At 42.2% G+C, this 26,912-nt stretch overlaps 1 protein-coding gene across 1 annotated transcript in view; it reads right to left on the bottom strand.

Annotated features, from left to right (window-relative positions):
- The window catches only part of LOC135081885 (trithorax group protein osa), a 106,924-nt gene that overhangs the window by 12,947 nt on the left and 67,065 nt on the right, over nt 1–26,912 (bottom strand). The window contains exons 5-12 of the mRNA XM_063976669.1: nt 20,726–20,855; nt 9,953–10,236; nt 9,172–9,373; nt 8,554–8,711; nt 7,628–7,669; nt 6,224–6,412; nt 2,474–2,690; nt 1,276–1,395 (exon numbers count right to left, since the gene is read on the bottom strand). Of these exons, the coding sequence (XP_063832739.1) occupies nt 1,276–1,395; nt 2,474–2,690; nt 6,224–6,412; nt 7,628–7,669; nt 8,554–8,711; nt 9,172–9,373; nt 9,953–10,236; nt 20,726–20,855 (1,342 nt within the window). The remainder of the gene's footprint in view (nt 1–1,275; nt 1,396–2,473; nt 2,691–6,223; nt 6,413–7,627; nt 7,670–8,553; nt 8,712–9,171; nt 9,374–9,952; nt 10,237–20,725; nt 20,856–26,912) is intronic.

Here is a 26,912-nt window from a genome sequence, read left to right as displayed (position 1 = left end):
TAAAGAAATCCGCACAATATTAAAACCACCCTTAGACGATTAGTGACGTTACGGTCGTGTTGCAACGTTGCAGGTTAAGTTTGGAGGAGGCCCAGCCGAAGAGAGTGAGGGGGGTTAAGTACCTGGGGGTCTGCGCGGCCCCGGCGGCTCGTCGAAAGGGTTGGAGGCGGCGAGGTTGTCGCCGCCCGGCCCGCCGCCTACAACCACACGTCTTAGTGCCACGCCGAGGAAGCTACTGTCTAACAACGTCTGTGCGACGATTGTTGACGTTTAACTTTGCCCAATTTTATAACTCAAATGGTTCAAAAATATCTATAGGTGTGGGGCAAGTTAGTGTGCAGCCTCAAAAACATGATTTAATCCGTCACTATACACAGAAGGTTACGGAACCCGCCACCAAAATGTGTGGTGGTATATTTTCAGTTAAAAATCGGGCTTCAGTTATGTCAGTAGCTAGCTCGTAACCGGTGCGATGGTTAGGATTAGTGATAAGCAGTATGAACCGTTAGCAGTGATCGGTCAGTGGCGCGCTTTAGACGGCGCAACGAAACAGAACAAGCGACGCTGGCGCCTGTGACGTCACAGGAGCCCTATTTTAGCTCGATTCGATAAACAATTTAATTTAGTCGTGTTGTCAATTATAACGATATCGACGCACTATCTTACTCTACGTGAGGTAAAAAAATATATTTGAAGCAGCTAAAATGTAATAGCGAAAACCGGCAAGTAAAATATTTTAAAACTAACCAACCAAATAGAACCCAAAGGTCTTGGGTAAAAAAGCACAGATAAGTCAACTAAATGGACTCAAGCACTTAAGTTATGAAGTATGATTAAAATATATTTACATAAAACAAGACTCCTGAAACGCGAGTTCTATTCAGCTCATTTACAGCATTTGAACACGCCGTGCTAACTGAAGGTGTGCTGACCGTACTATACTAACTTCTAAATCGCTATACATTCAATATTGTTTTTCGTTTTGATACTTTCATTGGTTAAGTTTGAATTGAATGACCGTGGCAAGCTATGAAATCAATGAAAACTGTCAAAACGATGTGACATCCCTAATGTTCGTTCAGAACTTCCAATACGGCTAGGGGTGTCACATTTCCAGTAAGATGACAAATTAGAATGGGCGGGGCAAGGTATGAACTTGAAAATTAACCCTTTAAATGCCATAACAGCCACAGTATACGAATAAATCTCAACATGTTTATCCTAGCGACCGTACCCCGCCTCTAGTGAGGTGACAATATCCGTATAAGTACGTACCTTGTGACTGGTTGGGTTGCGGCGGGTATCCGGCGTACTGGCCGCCGTAGCCATCCATTGACGCGCCGCCGCCGCCGCCCGCGCCGCCTCCGGGGAATGATTCTTGGGAATTTGATGAGCCTGGCGGACAAAGTGTTACTAGATTTACCTCTTCTTGTATATCAATATACTGTATACCTCAACCAGGATGTAAAGTATACGGCATGAATAAATTGGCGAAGCCAAGTCTTGTTATGATCGGGGGATTCAACTTGACAGTCAGTTGAATTGCCTTAAAATACCCTCCTCTCTTCACTATGGAACAGTCAAAACATTACCGGTCAAAGTTAGTCCCATAATATTCTATTTTGACTGTCATAATGATCCAGTAAAATTCCATAAATTTTCGTTAAGATCAACCCATGTCATCGACTTAGAAATTATTGCTTTCTTCCATTGTTATTGTTAAGAGTGAACGCTGATGCAAATTAGACGTTGTTGATTTCAAGAATCAACGAGAAACTTTTTGTCCAATGGGTCCGAATGAGTAATAACGCTATTTGATATTTGACACCATCCCTCCTATACAAGTGGCAAAACCTGACAGTAGCACTTTATCGAAAGGCCTTTTTTGTATGGGGTTACAACAGATTCGATTTTCAAGACAACCTGCACTTTTTGATTGAATTGGAAGACCTAATGATGTATGTATACCGAGAATGGTATGTCAAGCTGAACAATATGGCATCTTCGTTCGTTTCAGCCGAAAGACGTCCACTGCTGGACAAAGGCCTCCCCCAAGGATTTCCATGCGCCGCTCGCATCCAGGCGCCTTCCGCGACCTTCACCAGATCGTCGGTCCACCTAGTGGGAGGCCTGCCCACGCTACGTCTTCCGGCTCGTGGTCGCTACTCAAGAACTTTCCTGCCCCAGCGGCCGTCAGCTCTACAAGCTATGTGCCCCGCCCACTGCCACGTTACTTGATTTTAGCGATTCTGCGGGCTATGTCAGTCACTCTGGTTCTCCTGCGGATCTCCTCATTTCTGATTCGATCATGCAGGGAAACTCCGAGCATAGCACGCTCCATGGCATCTTATGTAGTTTTTGCACAGTCATGTTTAATCTCATGCGATTTCGCTATTGAAGTAGTAAAATTGAGCATAATGGCATTGGTAATGAGTTCAAAATACGGCAGCAACAATATGACAACAATACCAACCTGCCGTGGAGTTGTTGTTGGACTTGCCGCTCTTCTTCTTGGTGGACGCTTCGACCTGGTTGATGATGGGCTGCGGGTCGATGCCGCCGCGGTCGAAGTGGCACTCGTATGCTAACAGGTTCTTCGTGTAGTGCTTCCGTAGCGTGTAGGCAGCCGACGACGACGCGCCTATGCCCAGCAGACCCGCTATGTCCTTCCACGTTTTGTTTTTCGTCACCTGGAATGCGAAGGAATTATATTGGTAAAATGTCTTTTTTATGTTGTAGACTTAGGGCTGGCATTCACTTGTCGAAATCTGTAGTTCAAACAGAATACCAACGTTATGTTCTGGGTTCTACCCTAGAGCATGACACATGCTGAGAGGTTGTCATTTTGGTCCTTAGTAACTTTACTAAGCTGTTCGTTCAATCATATGAACCAAATAAACTTCGAAAGGCTCTCCTTCGCTTGCGGGCGCTTACAGCCGCATTGACAGAACATAAAATAAAGTCTCAGGCAGTCGAAGCCCCTCACCATTTTATTTATGGTCGCTCCAAATGCCAATTTAAGACTACCAGTCTGGAAGGGCCGATTCGATTTGAATGCAATCATTAGTTACCAACGCTACATCACAACTCATTCATATTTTGTTAACGAAATGCATGACGATTTAAAGATTTATAAGTTAAATTAGTATTCCAGCAAGTCCATCAGTAATCATAGTTTAAGAAGCATTAGCTAATGGGGCCCTAGCGGCTGGCTGTTAAGTCGGCAACACTAATTGGCGCTCCGTCGATAACGACGCCTGTCAAAGAAGCCAGCGGCTCACAGCGTCCTTGCATTGCAGCTATTGAGGCGGCGGGAACTGTAAATCTTGCTTTGATTGAGACGGCAATCAAGCACACATTCCGCCTGTTGCTGATTACTGTGGCTTTATAGCCACATGCCTCCCGACTTGGCGACTTAGAGCTAGATGTAGGTCATAGCTTTTTCTTACCTGTATTTTAGATGGCTTAATTATTGTTATTTTAAAACGCGGACTACTTTGATAATAAAAAATCTTTACCTCATTGTTTCATCTGACCAACTAATATGTTGGTAAATATAAAATAGCAGTAGCTCCAACAACAATACACTCGTCCACGCGTACTTGTAAAGAATTACCTGTTACTTATACACAACATAAAGTCACATTCCACCAAGTTAATGCAACAGTAAAATAACTGACGTACATCGCACTTCAGCTTCAGCGCGTTGAAAATAAATATTATGCTAATGTTAAGTAGGTAAAAGTTTATTTTTTTTACACAGGCACAAATGTGTCACCTCGTATACGACCCGACCATGAAAGCGACATCTTTCTAATTACGTATGATAATACAAACAAATGCATGTGCATTTGTAGTTGAGCAAGAACAAAAAAGCATCTTTTAGCTACTATACGGCGGAGGTTATTTAACACAAAGAGGGTTCATTTTCCGAAGATTGGCAAATCGTTTAGGATTTTATGCAGCTTTCAGTAAACAAGTTTGAGCGAGCGCGGGCGTTAAGTGCGAAGGTTTACAGTGTTCTGCGAGAAAGCCGATAAGTCATGTTGACGGGAAACCTCACCATGCCGCGTGTTTTCCGCCGGTCTCAGCACTACACGACCGCCGCCGCCGGCGCACCGCGTTACTCTACCCGCCAACAACGAGCGCCCAGCGCTTGCGAACGTTTCAATGATAAAAATTTATTAACTATCGTTAAAGGCCCGGCTGTTTTATGGCGTCTATTCACATAAACCGCGCAGAACATGCACTCACATAAATCCTAACCGAAGTCTATTAGCTGCAGTTGCATAGAACGTTGCGCGTGCGTTTTAGTGGCCCCGCTAAAATGATACTCTGTGCAAACGTTCACGTTTAAAACTGTAAAACTAAATTGAATTACAAATACCGTTCGTCCTCTATGCGTTCGTATAAATGTCGGCTTTTACAACTCCGAACAAAATAGAAGCCATTTTATAGTACAAAAGCTTTGATTTATATTTACTGTAGAATTGGGAATAATCTCCGAGTGGCGAGTAGACCAGTCAGATCCGTTTATATTGCCGCCTGTTAGGAGTATTAGCATAAACGTCCGCAGAGATATTGCCTATGCACAAATACGCTTACTTCACGACCATGTACAAAGAAGGTTTCAACATGTCTTCGAGAATGTTTATCATTGATTTGCATCAGTAATAGGTTCCGAGATTTTATCTGCATCGGAAAGCGAGATGGAACCGTTTACAGAAAAAGGAGTGAAGTTTGGATAGGAGTTTCATACAGACTCCTTTTATAAACACTAGGGCTGAGTAATATTTGTGACTCATCATCATCATGTCAGACTCTAAGAGCAGTAACTAATAGGTTTTAAGATTTTATCTGCATCATAAAACAAGAAGGAACTATTTACAGACACAAGAGGTGAAGTATGGATAGGTATTTCATACAGAAACCTGTTAAACTCTCCAGAGAAGTTATTTTTAAGACTCATTATCATCATAAGATCATTTAGTCTCTACTGCAAGAGCACCTTCTTTAATTTATTAGATTCAAATGGAGGATATGGCCTAATACTAATCACGCTGATCAGGTGAGTTGAGGTGAGATATTAATGCCTATAAAAACGTATAGATCGTTTCATCCACGAAGGCGCACCCCTCCAATTTTTGGTCGAGGAAAGCTCGAAGCAGGTGCGAGGAGTTTGATCCAGAGTCATTATTGTTTGCATGTGCACTTATGGATAATTTAGCGTACACCGATAACACTCAAACATTATCGGAAGAATGGTGGGGCGCGTCTTTGTGAATGAATCGATCTCTATCGTAGTTTGACAACACGGCAGTTATTCTTCAGTAATACATTGAGTTGGTGGTAGTCAGCGTCAAATAATCCGTGATACCCGAAGCAAGGTTGTGTGGTCAACTTTTTGGCCATTTTTAGGGTTCCGTTGTCCTGACAAGGAACCCTTATAGTTTCGATATGTCTGTCTGCCCGAGGTATGCTAGACAAGGCAGGTATTTGACCGCAATCGCACCTGGTGTTAAGTGAGACGCAGTCTAAGATGGTACATATCTGCCCTGAAGTGCTTATTCACTCTCGCCTTGAAAACGCCCGGATTATAGTGTTCAGGAAATACAGCAGCAGGCAGCGAATTCCAGTCCCTAGCTGTTCGCATTATAAGCGAGTCGTCGAAACGCCTTAGTGCGAGTTTTACCACAGAATAATAATAAGTACTACGTACAGAAGTTTTACTTCGCGAAGGTATTTAAAAAAATGTATGCTCAATGTCATTAACAATATAGTGTAATTTAGCCTGTCTCAAGAGTCAAGCACCATTTTGTTGACAAACGTCAGTGATCGGCACTGCGCCGAAGCTATAGGGCTGACTTCGGTAAAATGATGTGACATGAGGTGCCAAACTGCGGAAAATGGTGGAGGAATTACATGATTTACCATGAATTATCATGAATAATATTAACTACTTATTTACCTCTCAGTGTCTTGAGGCAACTTAAAAAAGTACATTCTGTGTTTTTATTATTTGGGCAGTTAAATACTGCACAGTATTTAGTACACCATTTTCTTTATTTTCTTCCATCATACACAAGGATACGCGTGCGTGAGTCAATGTTCGCTCGTATGTGAGGCCTTGTCGAATAGTATCCTGTAGGTGGGCCATCGTGCGTGTTTTGTTTTCGATGTAAACTCGCGGAGATGAACAGGCCTGGTTTTACTCGGTACTGACCTCCACGAAGCCGCCGCGGTCGCGCACCAGCAGATAAAGACGGTAGAGGTCAAGCGGCTGCTTGGAGATGGTGGGGCAGGCAGCGATGGGTGTGCGCCGCTCCTCCATGAAGGCCAGCAGCCGCTCCACCCAGCCGCGCCGCTCGGGCGCGTCGTCCATCTCGTACAGCTTGCCCAGCGAGTCCGACTTCTGGCGCAAACGTCATCATCATACACCAGAACCACGATGCGCAATGCCAGGATAAGTCTTTATGCCAGTTCGTTACAGTAAATGTTCTTAAAAAGGGAATTAGGTAGCTTCACAATGTGTTCGGTTTATTTAGCAAACTTTGCGCTACTCCGAAAATGGAAAACCAATAATGTTACTTCGTCGTTTCAGCCAAATGACGTCCACTGCTGGACAAAGGCCTCCCCCAAGGTTTTCCACAATGTTACTTATTGGATATTTATTTATTCTTCTGGATAAATAAAGATATTTATACCCATATCAATATTTGAAACTACATTATACAATAAGTAGACTAAAGATAAAGATTTCTTGAAAAATGCCATAAGGAAACTGCACGACAACATATTTTATATTATTCTGAAAACATGACATAAAAACTTATCGAAGCATTGCTATGAATGGTGAATAGTAAATATCAAAAAATAATTCTGACTTCCTGCAACCAATTTTAAAGTGATTCGTCTAAAATATAGAGCTTCAAGACAGTATACATTTTAGACAATACTTTAATCAAATGCGCTAGAACTAGCATAGCATAATTATATTTAAAACTGTTGAGTTTACATAGTATAGTGTAAACATAAACTTGAAGAGTCTACCACAAGCACAACACATTAAGTGCATGCAGACAAATGTGTTCATTCGTATGCAACGATTAAACTGTAGACAGTGAAAATGTAAATCTACTGTAGAAACAATCCAAGACCAAGTTGAGGTAAGGCATAACGAAGATCACTTCAAATGCCAAGATCAAAGTGAAGAGAAGAATAAAACATCAACTCAAAAAATACCATATATCTGGTAAGTCCAAAATAAAATGACCAACTAATTAACTTAAAATTGACTTGTCATTTTCAATTTGTGTTTCTACTTTATTAAAATTTTGAACATTAAAATCGCAGATTACATCAAGCGATAGCCAACACCAGGAAGTATAAAGTATAGCGCAAAGCGAAGTTCAATTATTTCTAGCACAAGCTAAACAAGTCATTTTATTTTGATGCTGCTGCATAATTTCGTTTAGATAACAATCAAGGAATGCAATAAACAGTATGCATAATTCGTACATTATGCAGAAGGAAGTCGACATTCATGCAATATCTAAGTGTTACACAGAGTGTTCATAAACTGAGTCGAGCACTACACATGCTTAATGATCTTTAACTAGATATAAACCTTTGATCTGTAGGACTCCGGCGGTATGTGACTGTTAAACACCTGAAAGATACGATAAAATGCAATGCTTCCCCACTTCACTCACGTCACTCGTACATGGACACAGATAAAACGATACAAAACGTATACAATACAATAAACTGACAGTCACAAGTTTGTATGACTGATGGCCATAATGATCAGTCGACATTTGCGCTGAAGTGGAGTGTTCCACGATACAACTCCTCGGTCTACAATGTTCGATTTGGAAGAGATATAAAAGTAAAATTTGTGCAACGGCGTCGACACAAGCATGCGAGGTAAGGAAGCTTCAACAAAGGTAGGTGAGGTGCAGAGCAACGGACTCGTATCGTGGAAGAGGCCCCAAACAGTACGTGTGTTGGACGGTCACTTGCAGAGACAGGACAAGTTGAAACAGATAACTACTGTGGTAGAGTTCATGTGAAGGGTTGTCGTTCGCTATTTACATCATACAGATTTTAAATTACTCTTTTCTTTTTAGATAGAAATCAATAATCTTTTTGGCTAGTGCCCGTTTTCACCATCAATCGCTATATTTTAAGTGAACCCTATGAAAACAAAATTCCTGATGAGTGTTACCATAGGGGTCACTTAAAATTAGGGATTGATGGTGAAAACGGGCATAAGCCACTTGGTCTAGCTAGACAAGGATTAAAAAAACATGTGTGATTGGCCAACCCATAGTGTACATTTGAGCTGCTGGTTACTTTGAGAAATTAAGTTTGATTTAGGAGCATTTCCCTAGATCTTATTCAAAGAGGCACAAATAAACAATCTCAGATGTGTATCACTATCCTCCTTGTCCAGGATAAAGTAAACAATAGACAGCGAGCGTCAACCCTAGTGATGCCGTGTGGCGTGGTGTGACAGTGTCGTGGTGTCGTCGCGTCGTGTCGCGGACTCACGGGACTAGAGGGCGGGCGCGGCCACGAGGGCGAGGCGTCGTAGTCGTCGTGCACGGACGAGTGGCTTCCACCGCCGGGCGACGGCGAGGGCGCCGCACTGCTCGCGCCGTAGTCCTTGCCGCGCCCTTTGGGCGTCCCGCAGGGCTCCTCGCCTGATGCTGGAAACAAAAGAACACATATTACTGTAAACCAATGGAATTGAGCCAGGATAGATGATGGTAAATGGAGATAGCATTACATAGTATAAAACAAAGTCGCTTTCCGCTGTCCCTCCCTATGTTTGCTTATATCTTTAAAACAATGCAACGGATTTTGATGCGGTTTTTTTAGAGTGTTTCAAGAGGAAGGTTTTTAAGTAACTATAATACATTATACCTGTGCAAAGCAGGGACGGGTCGCTTGTTTTGTATAAAAAAGAAAGCCCCATCATCACTCTTCAATAATATCGTTGCCATAAGTGATTTTGTATTATTGTATAGAATAGATTGTCGGTCAAAAAGTAACGATTCAATAACATATACGATCCGTTCTTTTACCAATACCACCAGGATGGAATGACGAATGGTTTATTTACCACCTTATACCTATTATAAGTTGAATACATTAATGCTCTCATACCTGCAGAAGCGTTGCTAAGCGTACTTTGCTGACTACCCTCGTCTAAGGGCGCGCCATCGGGGCCCGTGGTGACGAGCGCGATGGCGGGGGCTGCGGGCCCGTTATCGTGGGCTTCTCCTGGCGCGGTCGGTGGGGGCATAGCGCCCTCGGGGCCCGGCCCGCCGCCGCCGGGCGTCGGGGGCCCCATGTGACGTGGCTGCTGCTGCACAAACAACAGGATCAAAGTTAATAAAATGCGAATTAGAAATTTAGTGAAGTTGTGTGACAAAGAGATAAAAGGTGCTTGGGTAGCTAAAATTTGACTTTGCAAATGACAAGGGTTAATTTTCAGTCATGACATTACACCTACATGTTCAGCTTCGTATTCGTAAGACATGTTGACAGCACATCGGATTAGACATTTTGTTGCTAAAACTCATTTTATTACCGCTACATAAAATGCTCATCTGTCTGCTAACAGGTCAACTCTGTTATTACATGGTAGCTGTATGGGAATCTCCATCAATCATCGTTAACAGCCCTTTGCAGTCCACTGCTGGACTATGAGCCTCTTCCAGTGGAGGGTTTTGCTATAATCCCCACGCTTTGCAGGCGGATTGGAGATCGCAGTTTGAAAGATTGATGTTTACAGAGAGCGCTGCTGCCCGTTCTCTGTTTGATGTGTAGTTCCTATGTCGCCTCTTACGACACCGGCGGGAAGAGTAAGGGGTTGGTGACAAATGTATTCTACTCTGCCGCCACCACACGGCTGTATGGGAAAGATGAGTAATACTGTACCAACCTTTAGCGGCGGGTAGTGTTGCGGCGGGTGCGGCGGCGGCCGCGGCTGGTACCCGTACGGGTAGGGGTGGTGGTTCCGCGGCGGGTAGCCGTAGGGCTGCGGCGGGTAGTGCGCCGTCTTGTACGCCGCGTGGTGCGAGTAGGGCTGCGCCACCATAGCGCCCGGCGGCGGCACGGGGCTCGGCGCGGGCCCCGGCGCCCCGCCCGGGCCCCCGGGCCGCGGGGGCCCGCTGCCGTCCGGCAGCGAGGACGACGTTCGCGGCGGCATCGTTACGTTCTGTGTGCCTGTAAATAATGAAACGTGCGTTATAACTACTGCGTTCTCAAGACGTTAATTTCAGTAGGATCACAACAAAATAAACATCGGTAATTGTTGAAAATGATAAAAGTATTTGAAAGGCACATGATGCATTATTGTGTGTGTAATCCTCAGGAAAATAGGTACATAATAGTTTATTATTGGGACTGGAAGTAAACTAACCGCAACGATTAAGTTAAGTCTACTAACACCGCAAGATTCAACAAATTGTGTAAAAGATGACGTTATAAGAAGCGCAATTAGATTATATCAGAAATAGCATGAATGGAGAGTTGTGTGTCACAATTCAAGTTCATCAAACTCGAATCAGTTGATTAGTGGTTTCGAGATAACGGCAACAATTTAGTTATGCAAACTGCTAGTTGTTTTGTGTACAGATGGGAGCGGGTGGCGTTGCCGGCTCGTGTGATCGATCGAAGCCGCACTATGTACACACAATTTGAATAATACAGTTAACGAGACCTAGTCTAAGCCAGACGCAACAGCAGGGATGTCAAAACCAATTGAATTATTCATTTGTTATGAGTGAAAATAAAATGCAGCGCGACTCTGTCCAGAGGCGTGTTTGAAATGAAAACACAAACAAGTTTGGACAGTAGTTAAATGCACACAATGAATGCGGGACTGATTAAATATTTTGATGCTGGAGGGTAAAAATACCTGTGTTCTAATGATAAAAGGCAGTGGGCGCGTGAAGCAAATTGTGATTAATCGTTGTTGCACCTCGCGGCCTTCGGCAATTTCCGGGAGAACTTGAGGTACGAGTATCAAGTGCAGTTTGTAGTGCAATGAATGAAAGGTCAGATTAACAACCCTAGGCGCATCAATCGTGGGCGGAGAGACGCACCCGATCACTCTCGTTTTCTACGGCACGTGAGCGGCATGCGCCGCTAGCCTGCGAATTCTCGTTGCACTTTATTGCATCCGTATATGTGCATACGACATGCACGCAACGCATTGACCGAGGCCGAGATACGGGCGGCTGTGATTTGCGACGACGAAAGTGGTATTGCAGCTTTTATGTGGGTCGATTTGGTTATGTTAGTGTTACGTGAGAGAAACTACGGCCTATTACACGGTCGACGTCGATTCGCAATCTACGTCAGCGCGAATAAATGGGTTTGCGAGTTCGCAGTGCGCGAAAGCAACATGCGGCTTGGAATTTCAGAATAGACGGTCGTAAACAATGCGCAGTAAGAGTGAGGGTAGGCAGTTTAATCTCATCAGTGGGCCATTATCGGGGCATTATATTGTTGTGGCGCGATCAGACGGCCGGCAGACGGCGGGGCGCCGGTGAATCATAGATAACAAGCTAGTGGCATACACGCCCACCTATACACATATATTTGTTTACGGCGACCTTTAATGAGTGTATCGCCGCGTTAATGGGGTCGGCCCGCCGACTCTCGCCCATCACCGCCTCGTAAAAATAGCGTACCCGTTGCACACAAATGTGAACACATGACTTTCTGCTTCTAACAAAATAGATGTTTTTCTGCTTAAATTTGTTTATTTGGAGAGTCAGTTTTGGTTTTTACAAAAATGGTAAAACGATCAAAACTGTGGTCAAGGCTGTAACTCTACATAGCCTACATACATGTACAACACAATCTAATCAAAACTGTTCAAACAGGATTTAAACCCGACATTTATTCTGACTCTTGAAATTCTGTTTAGGAGCCAGGACCACAATACAGATATTTCTATTATAGAAGACAGTACCTCATTTGTAGTGGTTTCATCAACTGAGTTGTCGAATTTTGAGAACCAGTATTCGGAAAAACCACTACTTTGAAAGCTCTACATGAAGTTATCATTTAGATTTTCAATCTGCATTCAAGTAGGTACATTAAAAGCAAATTCATCAGATTTAGTTTAAATGACGTTGCCAGTTCTGGCGATTCAAAATAGGGTCATTACGTTGAGCAATTGTGCCCGAGCGTTGGTCATGGCGCGAACCAGCTCAGTCAAGGGCAGAGCCCGTCACCGCGCCGCCGGCCGAGGCCTTTGCTTTCCCACTGCACCGACTTACCTTTGTTCGCTGCGACATTCTTATAAAATTCCAATTAAAAGCACTGCGTGGTCTTTTCAGATATTTAATTATACGAGCTGAATTTCGGCAATGCAGTCAAGAATTAATTGAAGTATCACGATCCGAAAGAATTCTTAATTCAACGATTCATTAAGTTAACATTTCCGCCCCCTGCTCCAGATCATTAAAGTTTCCAAGTTGCCTTTCTCTCGCAATTGACGTCAAGCGATAACGAGTGAGTCAAGCGATTTTCCTGTGTATTTTGCAAGTTAATTGTCGCGCAGATCGTTTGCGGTCGGCGTCGAGAATGCGGCGAGGCGCGTAGTTAGTGGGCACGTACCGCAGTGGCCACTGGCGGAGTGGCGACGCATTCCCCGCATACGACCCGCGCCCACGCATCGCGGCCGCAGCCTGACAGCAAGCCACGATCGCATTAACCGGACAGGCACTAAGTGTCTGACCAAGGATCACGATTCTCTGAACACTTTTATTTATAAAAAGGTTGCTCATATTATTTCAATTCATAAAGCCTTTGACAAAACTGGACAGAAAAGGCGTTAAAGCTATCAAAGATAACCTTTTTAGGACTTCGTAATCGTATTTCAGAACGCTACGAAAATAAACGGTTGTTTTATGGGAACGGCAAATATACGTACACGTTCATAATTTACACAAACGAGCTGAACACGGAGCGGGCTAAAGTTATGTGGATTTTATAACTTATAACTGTTACCGGTTGTTGGACAAAACAAGCGAAACTTTTATCATTAAACGACATGACAGTCGCCAATCGTAAATTTTACAACAAAGGCCTACCGACTCGTGAACTTAACCTATAGCTTGGAGGCCTAACGAACAGTAAAAATAAACGTTACCTCTTGAGAACGAGTGTCGTGATCTCATAAATCTACAGCGTGCGGCGTGAAATAACACGTACAAACATAGAGAAGTCGGGTTTTCCAGAGTGTTTCAGCCGGAGCAAATTTCAATTGCAAACATGGTCGGACAAATTAGTAGAGGCACCACTGGCAAGTCGTTGGAATATATTTCCAAAACAAACGGGCGCGCACTAAGTGGATATAAACAGAGCGTAGACAATAGCGTTAACAAGAGCGGCCTAGTTGAGACAATCGCCGTCGTCACGTCGCCGCCCGCGCCGCCATCGCGCCAGGCGAGAGCTCGACCTATTCAACAGCTAGGCGAGAAGTACCAACTTGGAGCAAATTATGCTCGCAACCCGTGATGTTAACTTGCGTTTTGATGTTGAATACTACTGAACTGAAACTGTAGACGGCAACCTAATTAACTCTAGCTAGACATTACACAAATCTTCCCGTTTCATGACTTTCCCCGCATTGAAAGCGTACAGCGTAATGATTCCTAATCTAAAAAACTGTTTGTTTTTTTTTAGATATTTAGTATGTGTCTTTTACAGTTCAGCTTCTGTTCCCGGCTTATTTTGTGCTGACGCTGGCGCAGCCCATTCAGCAAGACGCTATTGGCGACTACGGGAAGACTTTGATTTACTTAATGGGAACGTAATAAACAACTGCAATACAGTTTTGATAGCATTATCTCATAATGATTCCAAACAAAACAAATAACACGTCATGTTTGGCCTCATTCAGAAGAGATGACGATACGACCAAGACTCGAAAAAATAACTTTCAACTGCAAAAACTTTTAAATTAATTGGGTAAAAATAACACTGGCCATCACGTAACTTCGGAAACTAGAGCAAATGGAAGCCTTATATTTTTACGTTCATTCACTAGTTAGAGTAGGTACAGTTCAGAATCTGAAATGGGGCAAGGGGTGTTGTTAATATACATCTAGTTATCGGCGGAGGGTTGGTCGCAAGGCGCGGGTGGATGTGTTTAGCACAATGTAGAGCCGGGCAAGACTGCGAGGTCGGGGAAAGAATGTCCGCACCATTAGCCGTGGGGGCAGACGAACGGGGTGAATGGGCTGTCGAACCCTCCATCGACCTTGACTCGCACAGATTTATCACTTTTCCGGAGTAATCTGAATACAATTAGACGATGGGCAACGGGAGGGACCGGTTGCAACAGGTAGTTGTCCCATTAAATTTTCTTTTATGTCATGTTGAATGAATGGATGCGGTCGACAGATGTAAATAAAAATGCTCTATATTTTATCACTCGTAAAAATTTACGGTTAGCAACAACCGCTTCTACATAACCGTCACTCGGCATCTGTGTTTTATGGCAGTTGTTTCACTGTGGACCAACAAAACCCGTAAGCTTTCACATGAAGAAACACTTTGTCAGGAATTGAAGTTAGAGAAGGCATACTTGTTGATAAGAGTTCTAGATTTGGGGAAGTAGAAACTCATTTACAGGAGGATATTCATTTTACATTTTATAACAAATTAAACTACAGCTACACTAAGCCAAAGGAATCGTGAGTTTGAAGCTAGACCACATGTCACGCCATCTCCAAATAAAAATTAAACAAACATTCATCATCGCCGAACGAGCTAATTAACAACATAAATCATCCGTCGGCCACACCCGTTCAACACTCAAACCCAAAAATAGCTTTATCGCAAACGACATGGACATCTAAGTGTCGCGCTGACGAAAGAGAGCGTCATAAATAATAATAACGACCCCATCGATCGTTGCACAAAAAAGCACAAAACAAACCACGACGGATCGTTTACGTGAAAACGATCAAAACAAACACTATGGCGGGATCGCAGCAAAAAGGTTTTGTTTCCTCTTTTTTTTTATTTAAAGTTGAAGGTCGATGGCCTTGCCAAGGACGCGCAGGCACGTGGCTGCACATAGAGGCACTCTGTGTGACGACAAATGCACACACACAAACACCTGTCTCTGAGTATGAGTACATAATCCCTCTTTTCCTTTCGTGTATTATGTGAACGAGAGCTATAAAAAGCCTCGCTCGAAAAAGTTGAAGGGTGTCGCGTCAAATTATAATCTCGCGTGTCTTAAAATTGGGTGCCTGGATATTCTTTCTTTATTGCAAACCTTCATTCTTTATGATACGCGTATGAAATTCCTGCGATTTCGTGTTTATTGTGAGCAAATGCTCATCAAATGAAAAGCTCTAAACCTCAAATGAAAAGTTTAGCTTACTTTAAGCTGCTTCTTATATCCGAACGTATAAAATATTTGGAGAAAGTTTTGCCGGTTCAAAAAACGGTAAGATTCTATTTCCATCGCTAGAATGCAAAGTCAAAAGCCGAACCACGCAGATAACTGGTTGAAATACGCAAGTTCCCCACAAATACAAGTTTCAAATGTCGCGACGAGCAGCAGCGCCGCGAGCTCAGACTCCACTCCCCGGAGCCAGCCTTATCTTAGTTGATGGCATTCCTTCGCTCGGCCGCCGATACGCACGACGGACGACTGCGAAACGCTTTTAGCGCTCGTATACTTTATAAGGAATCAAACGAGCGATACTGCACTCACAAACAATACGCATAAGGTTCGAATTTCAATACAGATTCAGTGAAGCACACTGCGTGCAAAAGAAACCTTATTGAACGAAAATTAAAGTCATTTTCGAAAGTCACGTTGTATGCGGGCGTCAAACAATACGCAATTCACCTTCGAACGCGTCGGGTTGCGGTATTGCGGCTTCATTGTGTTAAAATAACGATGGAACATGGATTGGAAACGAGCACAATGCTGTCGATAAACAGGACTTTATTTTTATTTACGAATCGATAAAATATATTGTACTCAATCGAATGTCTCTCAAGATATCCATCTCTGTCCAGAATAATGACAGTGCCCGTAATAACGAAAAATTATATTGCATTACTAAAATGAACATTGGCCTTAATATCACAAAATTCACCGAATTCGAGAGGGAACATAAAAATTTTGATTGATGACAAATTCTGAACTAAAATTATATCATTTTATTTCTCAAATTATTGTTTTTAAAAAAGAAAATTTTCCGGAATGTAAATTAAACTCTTGGGCTAAGTCATTATTTGTCAACAAGAAATAGCTACGGCGCAGAATATGGTAATGTTACTGGGAATCCCGATTTTGTGATATAATCCGGTTTTAGCACATACATTCTAAGGAAAAGTCTGACCAATATAAATCATGGTCTTAAAACTGTTTTTGTGGCAATCAGTTCTTATGGTAAGTATAACAAATGAGTCATTCCTATAAAGCCTTCGTATAAATAAAGTTAGCCAAGCGTATTTTTCCTCTATCGCTGACTATAATTTTCTAACCCGCAACTTCACGTATTCACTTCGTGTTTGTCGAGAGTCAAGAAGTCGGACGAGCCGAACAGTTGACGTCATGCGGTCATGTTAGCCTTCCACAGTTCCACCGCGACCGTGCATGATGTATAGGAGTGGTATACATCGCGGCATTAGTGGTGGCGACTGAGCGTTAGGGCGAGCTAATGCGGTATTGGAATACGAACTGGCCGATGTTGCGAGGCGTACGTGGAATGGAGTGAGGGTGTATTGCGGTCATATAACCGGTATTCCGAGTGCGGCGGCAGTCGCTCGGCCGGTCTACTCCGCAACTTATACGGCCTGATGTTTTGAGAAAGCCGCGTTCGGCAATCGAGCGACGTTAACAAAACACGATAGCCATTGCGGTCCACGTTCATTACCAACGCTTATTGCTGTTCAAAATATGCGCTGGAAAGATACGAAATTATTTCGTAAACAAGACGTTGCGTTCTCGCTAGTTGATATTGTAAATTGCAGTTTCGGTTGGTGAGCATCTGTAAGTAAACAACGTTCATTATCGAGACGTTGTTGATTTATGTGCGAAAGATTTATCGTAATATGCTCTTCGAAAAGTTGAACATTTCACATACCAAAATAACGAATGTCAAGACCGTATTTACGTCGTTTAGTAAACAGTAGAAGGTAACAGTAACAAGACTTCATCGTGAACCTAAACAACGAGGTGTAACAAATTCATAATTTATTCCAACTCTCATGAATGAACCCGTAGTAGGTATACTCCGAAATCAGATACGCAAAAGTAAAGGTATATAAACATCTAGATATCAAACGATTCGTCACAGTGGTAAAGTATATAACATCCCCGGTGGGTGAACCTTCAAGGCCACTTGGGGGTAAGACCCTTGAGAGGTATTTTGGAATAATTGAAATCGTATAGGAGTGATATAAGTTGATCGTAATTCGTGTTGTAATCAAATCTTGTAGTCGGTAACCATTTACGACGGGTCAAATTGTTTGATGTTCTGACGGCAATTCTAAATTGTAGAGACGTTTTGGTCGCAACCAACTTTTTAATTTCAAAATATTTTTTATATCGGAAAATTATTTTTTTTGGAAAGGGGGTTTCAGCCAGACATGTATTGCGGATGTCTGCGGCGGGTTCTGGAGTGGAAGGTCCTGTTTTGCGTGCTCGCCCCGACGGTGGGGGTAAGTTTTTCACGAGGCCCTATATACCGCGACCACCCCGGCTCGTACATAAGGTGGGCGGTGGCTGGGGTGGTTCGCGCCCGCAAAAGGGGCAAAATACGGCGTACTCTGGGCGCCCGCTCTATGTGGGTCAATGTCGGGAAAGCCCGTGTCTGCCGGTGACGGAGTATGCACAACGAATCTGATCAACATGCCCGTGACCAAACAAAGAAACTGTCGAAAACCTCCCAAGAATATATGCGCCCTTATGTCCAAGCAATAAGGCCTATTTTGCAGACGATGTTCGAGATCGATGGCTGACAGTCTACGGATAGATATGCGAGATGCTCAATACAAATTTCAGCCCTGTAATATTTTATGTATGTCCCTGTAATAAGCTAAATAGATGACTCATTTGTATCACTATGTAGAGAGAACTACGAAAACATTGACATCATAATGCAGGACTTCTGATCGCACTTACTGCTCTACAAGAACGTTTATACAATCTTCTTCGAACTTAGAGGTGTCTCTACTCATCTTCTAAAAAGCATATAATCCGTAAATTACTGATGCGAACTACAATACAACATAACCATTACAAAAATCATATTATCCATTGTAGAGCTAAAAACGATACATTAAGGCCAACGTTACATTGAATAACATTGATGTCGTAAATGACGTTATAACATTAGCGGGTAAAGTAAGACGTAAGTTTTTGTGTGATTTCTTATTCTTGATTCTCGATGGTCCGCTCATCAGGCTTTTCTATCTAATGAATCAGCCTATCTACAGTGAGTAATGACGAAGTTGTATCTAACATTATTAATTTATTATCATCACAGATTGTTATCTTTACATAAATAGGTGAACGAGATAAGCTACTGCACTTAACATTTTACAAGTACCTTGATGACAATACGATTATCATACTTACACCTAATTAAGTTTCAGATATTTTATGTCACAGATTCTTTAAACATTTATTTTTGAAGTCGATAATCACTAGAAAACACAATATGTATGAATATTATCATCGTCAGTCAGAGGGTCTACTCTTATGTCATTATAGAAACTATAAATATAACATCGGCAATATGAGGGCTCTACTCCACGAAGTCAAAAAATACGAAGCGCTCGTTTAATTTGTGGACACATGTTACACATATAATTTTATTCATAACTACTCGTAATATTCATCGGCCTATGTGTGCGTTAATACTTAGTTGGCAGAATGATAATGTCTACGAGAGAGCCATGTTGATGGACACATAAGAAATTTATCATTATGTGAAGCGTCCGCATTTCAGGGAAAATTTAAACTAAAAGCTCTGTGATAAATATAGCTCGTAGAATTTTGTTTAATGGATTGGAAGGCTTTTCCGACTGAAAGTGAGAATAAATTGTAGAGATTTATGTACACATCAGTAAGTTAGCGGAAGTGATCCATATTGATAGTTCATTCTGATACTATAAATCGTAACACAAAGTAAGAAGAATTTTCAACAATAAATTGAATTGAACAGTATGAAGGGTTTTCCGACTGAAAGTGGGAATTGAAGAGATGCATAGTTATTATGCCAGTAGAGGTGACCCTTGTTGAAAAAAGTAGAGCCATAAATATAACACAAAGTAGTATGGGAGGGGATGATACGAATGGGAATAAAATTGTAAGAAAGTGAATTCGAAGATTCTCTCTGACGTAAACTGACAAGTAAGTCGGACTTTTAATGCACGACGCCACCTCTCAAGATTCTTATCTGAACGGTGGAAGCAGTGGAGTGCATGAGTTTTATTCCGAGGAAGGCTGAACATAATTCTTCCACAGAGTCGTTAAAAGAAAATCTATATTTTGAAATTCTAATCAGTTAGAAATATCTCTGATGGTCTAAATCAGGGGTTGCCAACTTGTAAAGTATTCAAGCACTGGGAGGAGGCGCCACAATAAAAAAAAATCCCCGGTAGATCCGTGGCTGTTGGTTTCGTTGACTTATTCCCAAAGGTCTACGAATCTATTGTTCTTCTGTTCCCACTGGGTCCATGAAAATTTAAAATATACTAAGAAAATGTTTTTTTCTTTTTAAGTCGTGGAACTCGAGGACTCGTTGGGAATCAAAGTATGAACTTACATTTTTTTTTAACATTAGAGCTGTATTCTTTTGGGAATAAACCGTTTTCGTTTCCCTGGTCGTACCTACACAGTGTCAGCCCAAAACTGTTACAAGAGTGGCGTTGTCAGTAGCATTTATTAAATCTTGCGTGCAGTTGTTTGGACACGCAGGGCACGACATTATGTGCTTCATCGACTGGGGAACACAACCACACTGTTTGCCTGGTGTAAACCAGGGAAACGAAACGACATGGCTTATTTTTTGAAACAATAACGTTCGAATCATCGTTCCTCGGATCTCAAGTCGACATACGGTGTCGACCGACACCGTTGGGTTATTGTCGCTTCATGTTGAGGATAGTACAGGTACTCACTACAGATCACAGAAACTAAAGGGAGATGTGACAAGGGCCGGGGCCGGTGTCGCAACAATATGCCCAAAAACAGAACACATTGCTCGTGTCAGCAATGATGACAGCAGCGACGTCATATAGTTTACATTGCTTGCGTAGTACTAAAGATTATTCGAACGTTGAGTACTGATACCGCAGTGGATTGAGCACATAATGTGTTTTGATTACTTTCGTGTGTGTGAATTTCTAATGCGACACTGAGTTTCGAACTCGGCGCATTAGTTGGCATCTCTCTATTGCTGGATTTCTATATTCAATCCTAATCCAAATCCGTCCGTCAACTGTCAAATTTCAATATGTTTTTGGTCAAAATATCTGCGGTTTTCGATGTTTTTAATATTTTATATTCTTTATAAGACTATTTAGACAATATTAAAGTAAACGCATCGAATATTTTGGATATTTAATCTAAAACTGAATTCAATTTGACAGTTGTAGTAATCCGGATTTGGACAAGGATCGAATATAGGAAACGGGCGTAAATCTCTATGGTACTCACCGACAGCTGGTGACATGGATCGCGACCCGCTCGAGCCGGTGGGGCTGGGCGTGGGCCTCAGGTGCGGCGTGGTAGCGCGTCCAGCGCTGCCGCTGCCGCCCGAGTCATTGCTGTTCTGACCGGTCAGATCCTGGAACAAAACAAGACAAGAGATCAAATCACTGAAAAACACAATTCAATTCGTTCCAAATCCCTTGTTTTCTATCTTTTGGAAAAAAAGGCAATTTTTTCTGTTGTTGCTACCAGGGCCACATGCAGGCAGACCACCTAACTCCTAAATTATTTGAGTCTCAGACTCATTAGTTTAGTCTTGATGAGGGCTCATATTTTATGAACTAGAAAGTTTTTTTAATGTTTGACCATTAATTCTTAAAGTAAACAAATCAATTACGAAAAAATTTACTTCCTAGAAATAGATATCAACGCGTTAGAAGCTATAATAAAAGATTATTGTGCGAACAACATCATGTCATGATGGTTCTGTCGTAAAGAAATGAGACGACTGTGTGAAAATACTCGATTTCTGTACTCTAGTTACCAGGCTCTTCCATGTATTGTGTTCAGTCTTCATAGTCATCGTACTTCAGAAGTACTTAATATAGATTCGCTAAATGAACTTTTGTAAGCAAGAGCTGTTACAAATGTTATCCTATTAGAATGATTAATGATTTTCTTACGATGCCTTGTTAAGTTTAAGGTCAATCTACATGATGCATATTTGAACTGTACAAGTTTCACAAAGCATAATGGTAGATGCCTTGACACAGCAACCTCGACAGTCAAGAAGCAGCCAACAATAGCAAACCTGAGTCAATAGAGTACGGTCGCATGCCGTAATCGCACAATAAAACAACAAGAGGAATCCCCGCAAACAATGCGTTCACAGTAAATGCCAAAATAAAAGCAACTTTATGCACACTTATCGCTAATAATAAACTTATGTACCTCGCCTCGGTCAACTTGGACTAGCGACTATTACTCACGTTATGCAACATTGCAACTCAATGTTACCATAACAGCTGACACAGATGGTATTGATAATGATCTTTGACAATCGTATAATATACGTACCGTCTCAAAGCAGTCTGTTCGACGATCGTAAATAATCGTCGGCGATCGCGATCACAAGGAACAACGGTAAACGCGATCGGAGCAAACTCAGATTGAACGAGAGCAAACTGTCAAACGGACGCGTAAGTGTTAAGCTTTTCAAAGTTAAAATCGAGTCGTGTTAGAGAGAGCGGCGCGGCGCGGCGCTGCAGCGTTCACAGCGTTGGAACGGGCTCGACAAGGCGACTCGCGACCCCCCGCTGCCGAGGTTAGTCCGCGCGAGAGGCTCCGGCGTCGATCAGACGAGTCCGGTCCCTGGGGCGCGGGGCGGGGGACGCGATAACCGCGGTGTTTTTGCCGTGCTCCAACTCGCTCGCTCGGCACACCAGCGCGTTCTTCATTTCGTATAGAGTCCATTATCTCTCGCTCCGTCCCTCTCGCACCCGTTGCTAGCTCGTCGCGCCTCGCCGCACCGGCCGCTGTTTTATTGCCAGCCGACGATTTTAACGTGCGCTCGCAACGTCCGCCGGAGCACAAAAGTTTTTATGGAAATTTCATTCCGAATGCGCCTCGCTCGCTTGCTCACTCGGGAACGTCAATATAAAAGCACGATAACGAACGGACGAGTCAATTAATTATTATTGTTGGAAGCTGTCGAGACGTGCCGGTTGGCTCTATCTAGATGCTGTGTTTGTGCAGCGTTTTGACAAGAACATTAGTCTACGTGCTTACAACAATCAGCCGGCACGCAATAGCATCTCATTTAGAATAACGCACATCTCGAGTCACAGAACTCTACATAAATTCTGTATAGCGGCTCTAGCATGCCTACTACGATTATGAAGTAACATTGGGTCTTGAAGAACTTACAGTTATAAACGTTGTTTCTATGGGTTCCTTTTCTTGTGTATCAGGAAACGTAGGTAATTTGAGTTTCATCCGACTCTTACAACTCGTCGTTATACAATATTTTATTTAAATTAAAGCTGCTGAAAACACGTGCCGTCAGATAATTTTATCTGCTATATCCTAAATGATTCAAAAAGCTCCTCCTACATTATAAGTACTTTAGTAATTATCGTCGGCGATATCAACATACTGAGAATGGTGGTTGGATTTGGATGTTATAAGTCACAACGACATGCGACTTTCAGTGTACTTATAGCATACCAAATTAGGCTTATTTGGTTTGGACTATACTACTGATGAGTATTCATAATTTTTGGACATCAAATATCACTGAGGGCTTGTTTGAGTTTTATTACGCTTCAGCAGGTTAATGTAGAGTCGAGAGAATTTACTTAACTTAAACGTGTTACGTCACTTTTCAGCTGATCCTATGCTTAATTAGTGTCAACTGTCTGGTCAAGTTTCGGTCTCATACTGCCAACAACGTTGACAATGATTTTTTCAGTAATTTAGAGAACTCTACCTGTGTGCTTATAATGATGTGTCTTTCAGATTCATGTAATAGGTGCCGTGAAAGATTAGAATGTCTCTGGCGACCAAAAAAGTGGAAATGTTAATCGTGGGCGGGCATGAACTCTTGCCATTTTTAAGACCAAATAGATATATCACAAAAAATATATTTTGATTCACATTGTTAAACGGTCATTGATGTTAGTTCCACCCATAACTGTCGGCCTTTAGATCCCGGTCAGTCTGTGTATGGACATATTATCTAATCAATGACTTACATTTATAATATGTCCAAGTTTAGAACTGGAACTGGTTAGTTAATCATATCAACCCGATAACGGCAGCGATAAACGTGTAAGCGAAATGGAACGTTTCGTAGTGCAATTCCGAATGTCATTCACATCGTAAGCCAACAAATTTGTGTTATACATATGCTGTACGTATACGTTGAACGTGAGCGACGTTAGGCTTAAAATGAGCCGACCGACTGCACTTGGCCCAAATCCGGGCACAAATAAACACAAAACCGCTCTTCGGAGTGCGTCTACACAATATGTAGAGCGGAGGTATTCGGCACCGGTAAATAGAGTACGGGCTGCGTGCTGCGAACTATGTGCAGTATATGCAGATGCAATGGGAACGAGGCGACTTGGGTCATGAAATACACCATTGAACCGAAGGCTCACGTGCCTCCTGCCCGTAACAATGTACCGTTTAAACTAGTTGCAACTCTACCTAAGGCGTAACTTTGTTCAACATAATGTAATATAGTCGCATACTTTTGTGGTACCCCTTCACGAGGGAAAAAATGCCTCGAGGCATTGCTTACATGATTACAATGATGACCAGCCAAAATATATCTTCATCCAATCTGAATAACATCGAAGAATCGTGCGTGAAGTGTTTAAAATGGACTAAACATTAATGATTACGTCAATCAAGTAACATTGGCAACTAAAACGTATTAAAGAGACGTCCTTGATAAAATCCATCGTGGTCATTGCTATCAATGAGCGATAAATTATGTGTAGTAGTTAATTTTTATCTGGTAGGCTAGGTCAGTGGCACGAGACACGCTGCGAGCTAACGCTATAAATAGCCGCTGATGGCTCTGGAGCTGGTCTAAATAACCGCAAATCCCCTGCATCGCGGCGAGAGCCGCTCCACCACCGGTAAAGTACGCTTCATTTTACTATTCATAGTTTTTTATTACTATTACAAACGTTGTATGTGGTTATGGTTACAAGTTAAATGAAACGAGATTTCTTTTTGCAAAAACAACAGTGAATTCAGCCCATGCTTATATTTTTTGCATTTAACAACGAACGGATCCATTTCTAGACGACTGCCACAGCTTACGGTTCTTTCAATAATAGGAATCTATGAATGGAGCCCCAAATTACAATCATCTTTATATGTCCGTATATAGCGAACATCCAAGTTGAGTCAAATTTCGGTCGGTTACGTCACAACAACACATCGCGTATTCCGTGAAAGATTAGAATAGACCGTACTGAAATGGGGCAACAATGTCATTCGAGACATGACGAGATTAATCGGCGTAAATGTGTTCCAAGATCATTCGAGAGTTCGTCGACCGGCGTGCGAAAATGTTGTCGTAAATAAATAATTCACAAGGCTAGTGTTCTCGGTTGGGCCACGTGGTAGCAGGCACGTGGAGTAGGTACATAAACATTTACATTACATAACCGGCTCGTCATCGGCGACCGCGCGCTATCGAGAGCGAAATGTGCGAGTCTTACAAATGGCTGCACCGTGGTTGGCGAATCCGCCGTGTTACCCGATTTTGTGCTAATGCTCACTTATTCGATACGCACCTAATTTGTAATGGTTCTGAGCTTCACGCTTCATTCTCAGACAAAATCAGTAAGCTGTGTGTCACACCATCGCCGTATTGGACAGTAAGTAGAACGCCACTTTTCTTCTCGAAATAAGGCAACATATCCTAATAGACAACACCAGAAATGTATATTCACATAGTAGACATAAGCAGTATTCCAATTTAACCTTTAAAGAGAAGAAAGGGTCTGCCGCATAGAATGTAAATGTTGCGTCTCTACCTAAGATACAACAACAGCTAATAAATTAGGTTCGAATATAACATTTCTGATGGGATCTTAGGGCTCCAATGCTAGATTAAGTTTGATTAATCTTGCTGAAAGTGTACTAACGTCGAAACTTTTCAATTTGAAGAGATTGAAATCAGTTTGAATACAGCATCCAACAAGCAACTGAAATAGTTTCATTAAGTTATGTTGAATGGGCTTTCACGGTCTTGATAAGAATAGGTAAACACGAGCTGAAACTGAACAACAACAATAATTAAGTATTTCAAGTTGTGCAAAGAAAAAGTTTGAATTGAGTTGGCGATGTGTGTGTTTGTGTAAAATGGACGGTTTGTGCACGAAGGCAAGTGGTACACTTTATTGAATGTCTTTATAGGCCACCTGTTACTCGGGTCGGTGTCGGGGAAACAGCTGATCGGGCCCCGGCGAATTATTATTATTATTATTGTTGTCGGATGTCGGCACCGGCTTATTTATTTGTGACGAGTGGAACGGGGGGTGCGGCGAGGTGACGCCGGGGCTAACTTTCCCCGGCTACTTGTACTATTGTTCGATTGTAATCGACACGCCGCGGACAAACGACCTGCCCGGTAGCTACTAGCTACGGCAGATTATCCGGATTTTATGTCTTAACCACCGGCGCACTGACCAGGCGCGGCGCCACCGGCGCAAGCGCGATAGCATCAAACTAAGAATGAAATTGGTATGTGATTTTTTTCTAAAATGTATGCCTGTTGGAAATAACATCAACAGAACCGCGGGACAATGCAGTGCAACATATGTACAAAATTCTAAATCGGTAGTTACACCTCTAATCGACGGTCAGTGATGGGATGGCATCGAAAATTATAATGGCATAAACAACTCATATCCTGTTTCGGAAAAATAACATACCGATAACCAAGATAACTATAACGATAAATAAGTACGAATAAGCACGCGAAGCCTGACAAGCCCAGTAGAACCAACACACGATAAAAACACGATGTATGCTAGTTTCAAATTCGATGTTGTTGTATAGTGAGCTGAAATAACAACTGGAAAAGTACTTGGAGTTGAGTGGGGGTAAATTATAGGCTGTATGGAGCGACTGCAACCGGATTGCTGCTAGTTTTGCCGACAAATGACACGTTTCCTCGTACTGCCCGCCGTAATAATGGGCCAATAAGCCACGGATAAAGGAAACTGACTTTTCAAAAGCGCTATTATGACTTCAATTACGTAAATATCTTGAAGCTGTTGAAAATCACCGACACGCTTGCTCCTATAGTTCACAGGCTGATTTTTGCTGTAAGAAGGAATGTCTCATCCTACTGAAACGTTTAACATATATGCTAAACAAAATGCTTGTAAATCCAACAATTTGAAACACAACTAACATGCCAAACGAAGTTCACATTCAGACAAAGGATGTAAAATAGCCTTTTAACATAAAAGTGCAATTATAAGAAACATCTTCAGCAAAAAATACGAACAGAAATGATGAGCAATAACTATACGCTTCAATGATAATAATTTCAAATTTATAAAGGTCACAACTAATGACGTACCAATCCAAATAGAATGATTAAAATAATTAACGAGGAATGAAACATATCAATCAACACGACGAGAAAAAACCGAGGGAACAA

The sequence above is a fragment of the Ostrinia nubilalis genome, chromosome 20, assembly GCF_963855985.1.
Source record: "Ostrinia nubilalis chromosome 20, ilOstNubi1.1, whole genome shotgun sequence".
NCBI classification, from domain to species: Eukaryota; Metazoa; Arthropoda; class Insecta; order Lepidoptera; family Crambidae; genus Ostrinia; species Ostrinia nubilalis.
This window is presented reverse-complemented; position numbering and strand designations above follow the sequence as displayed.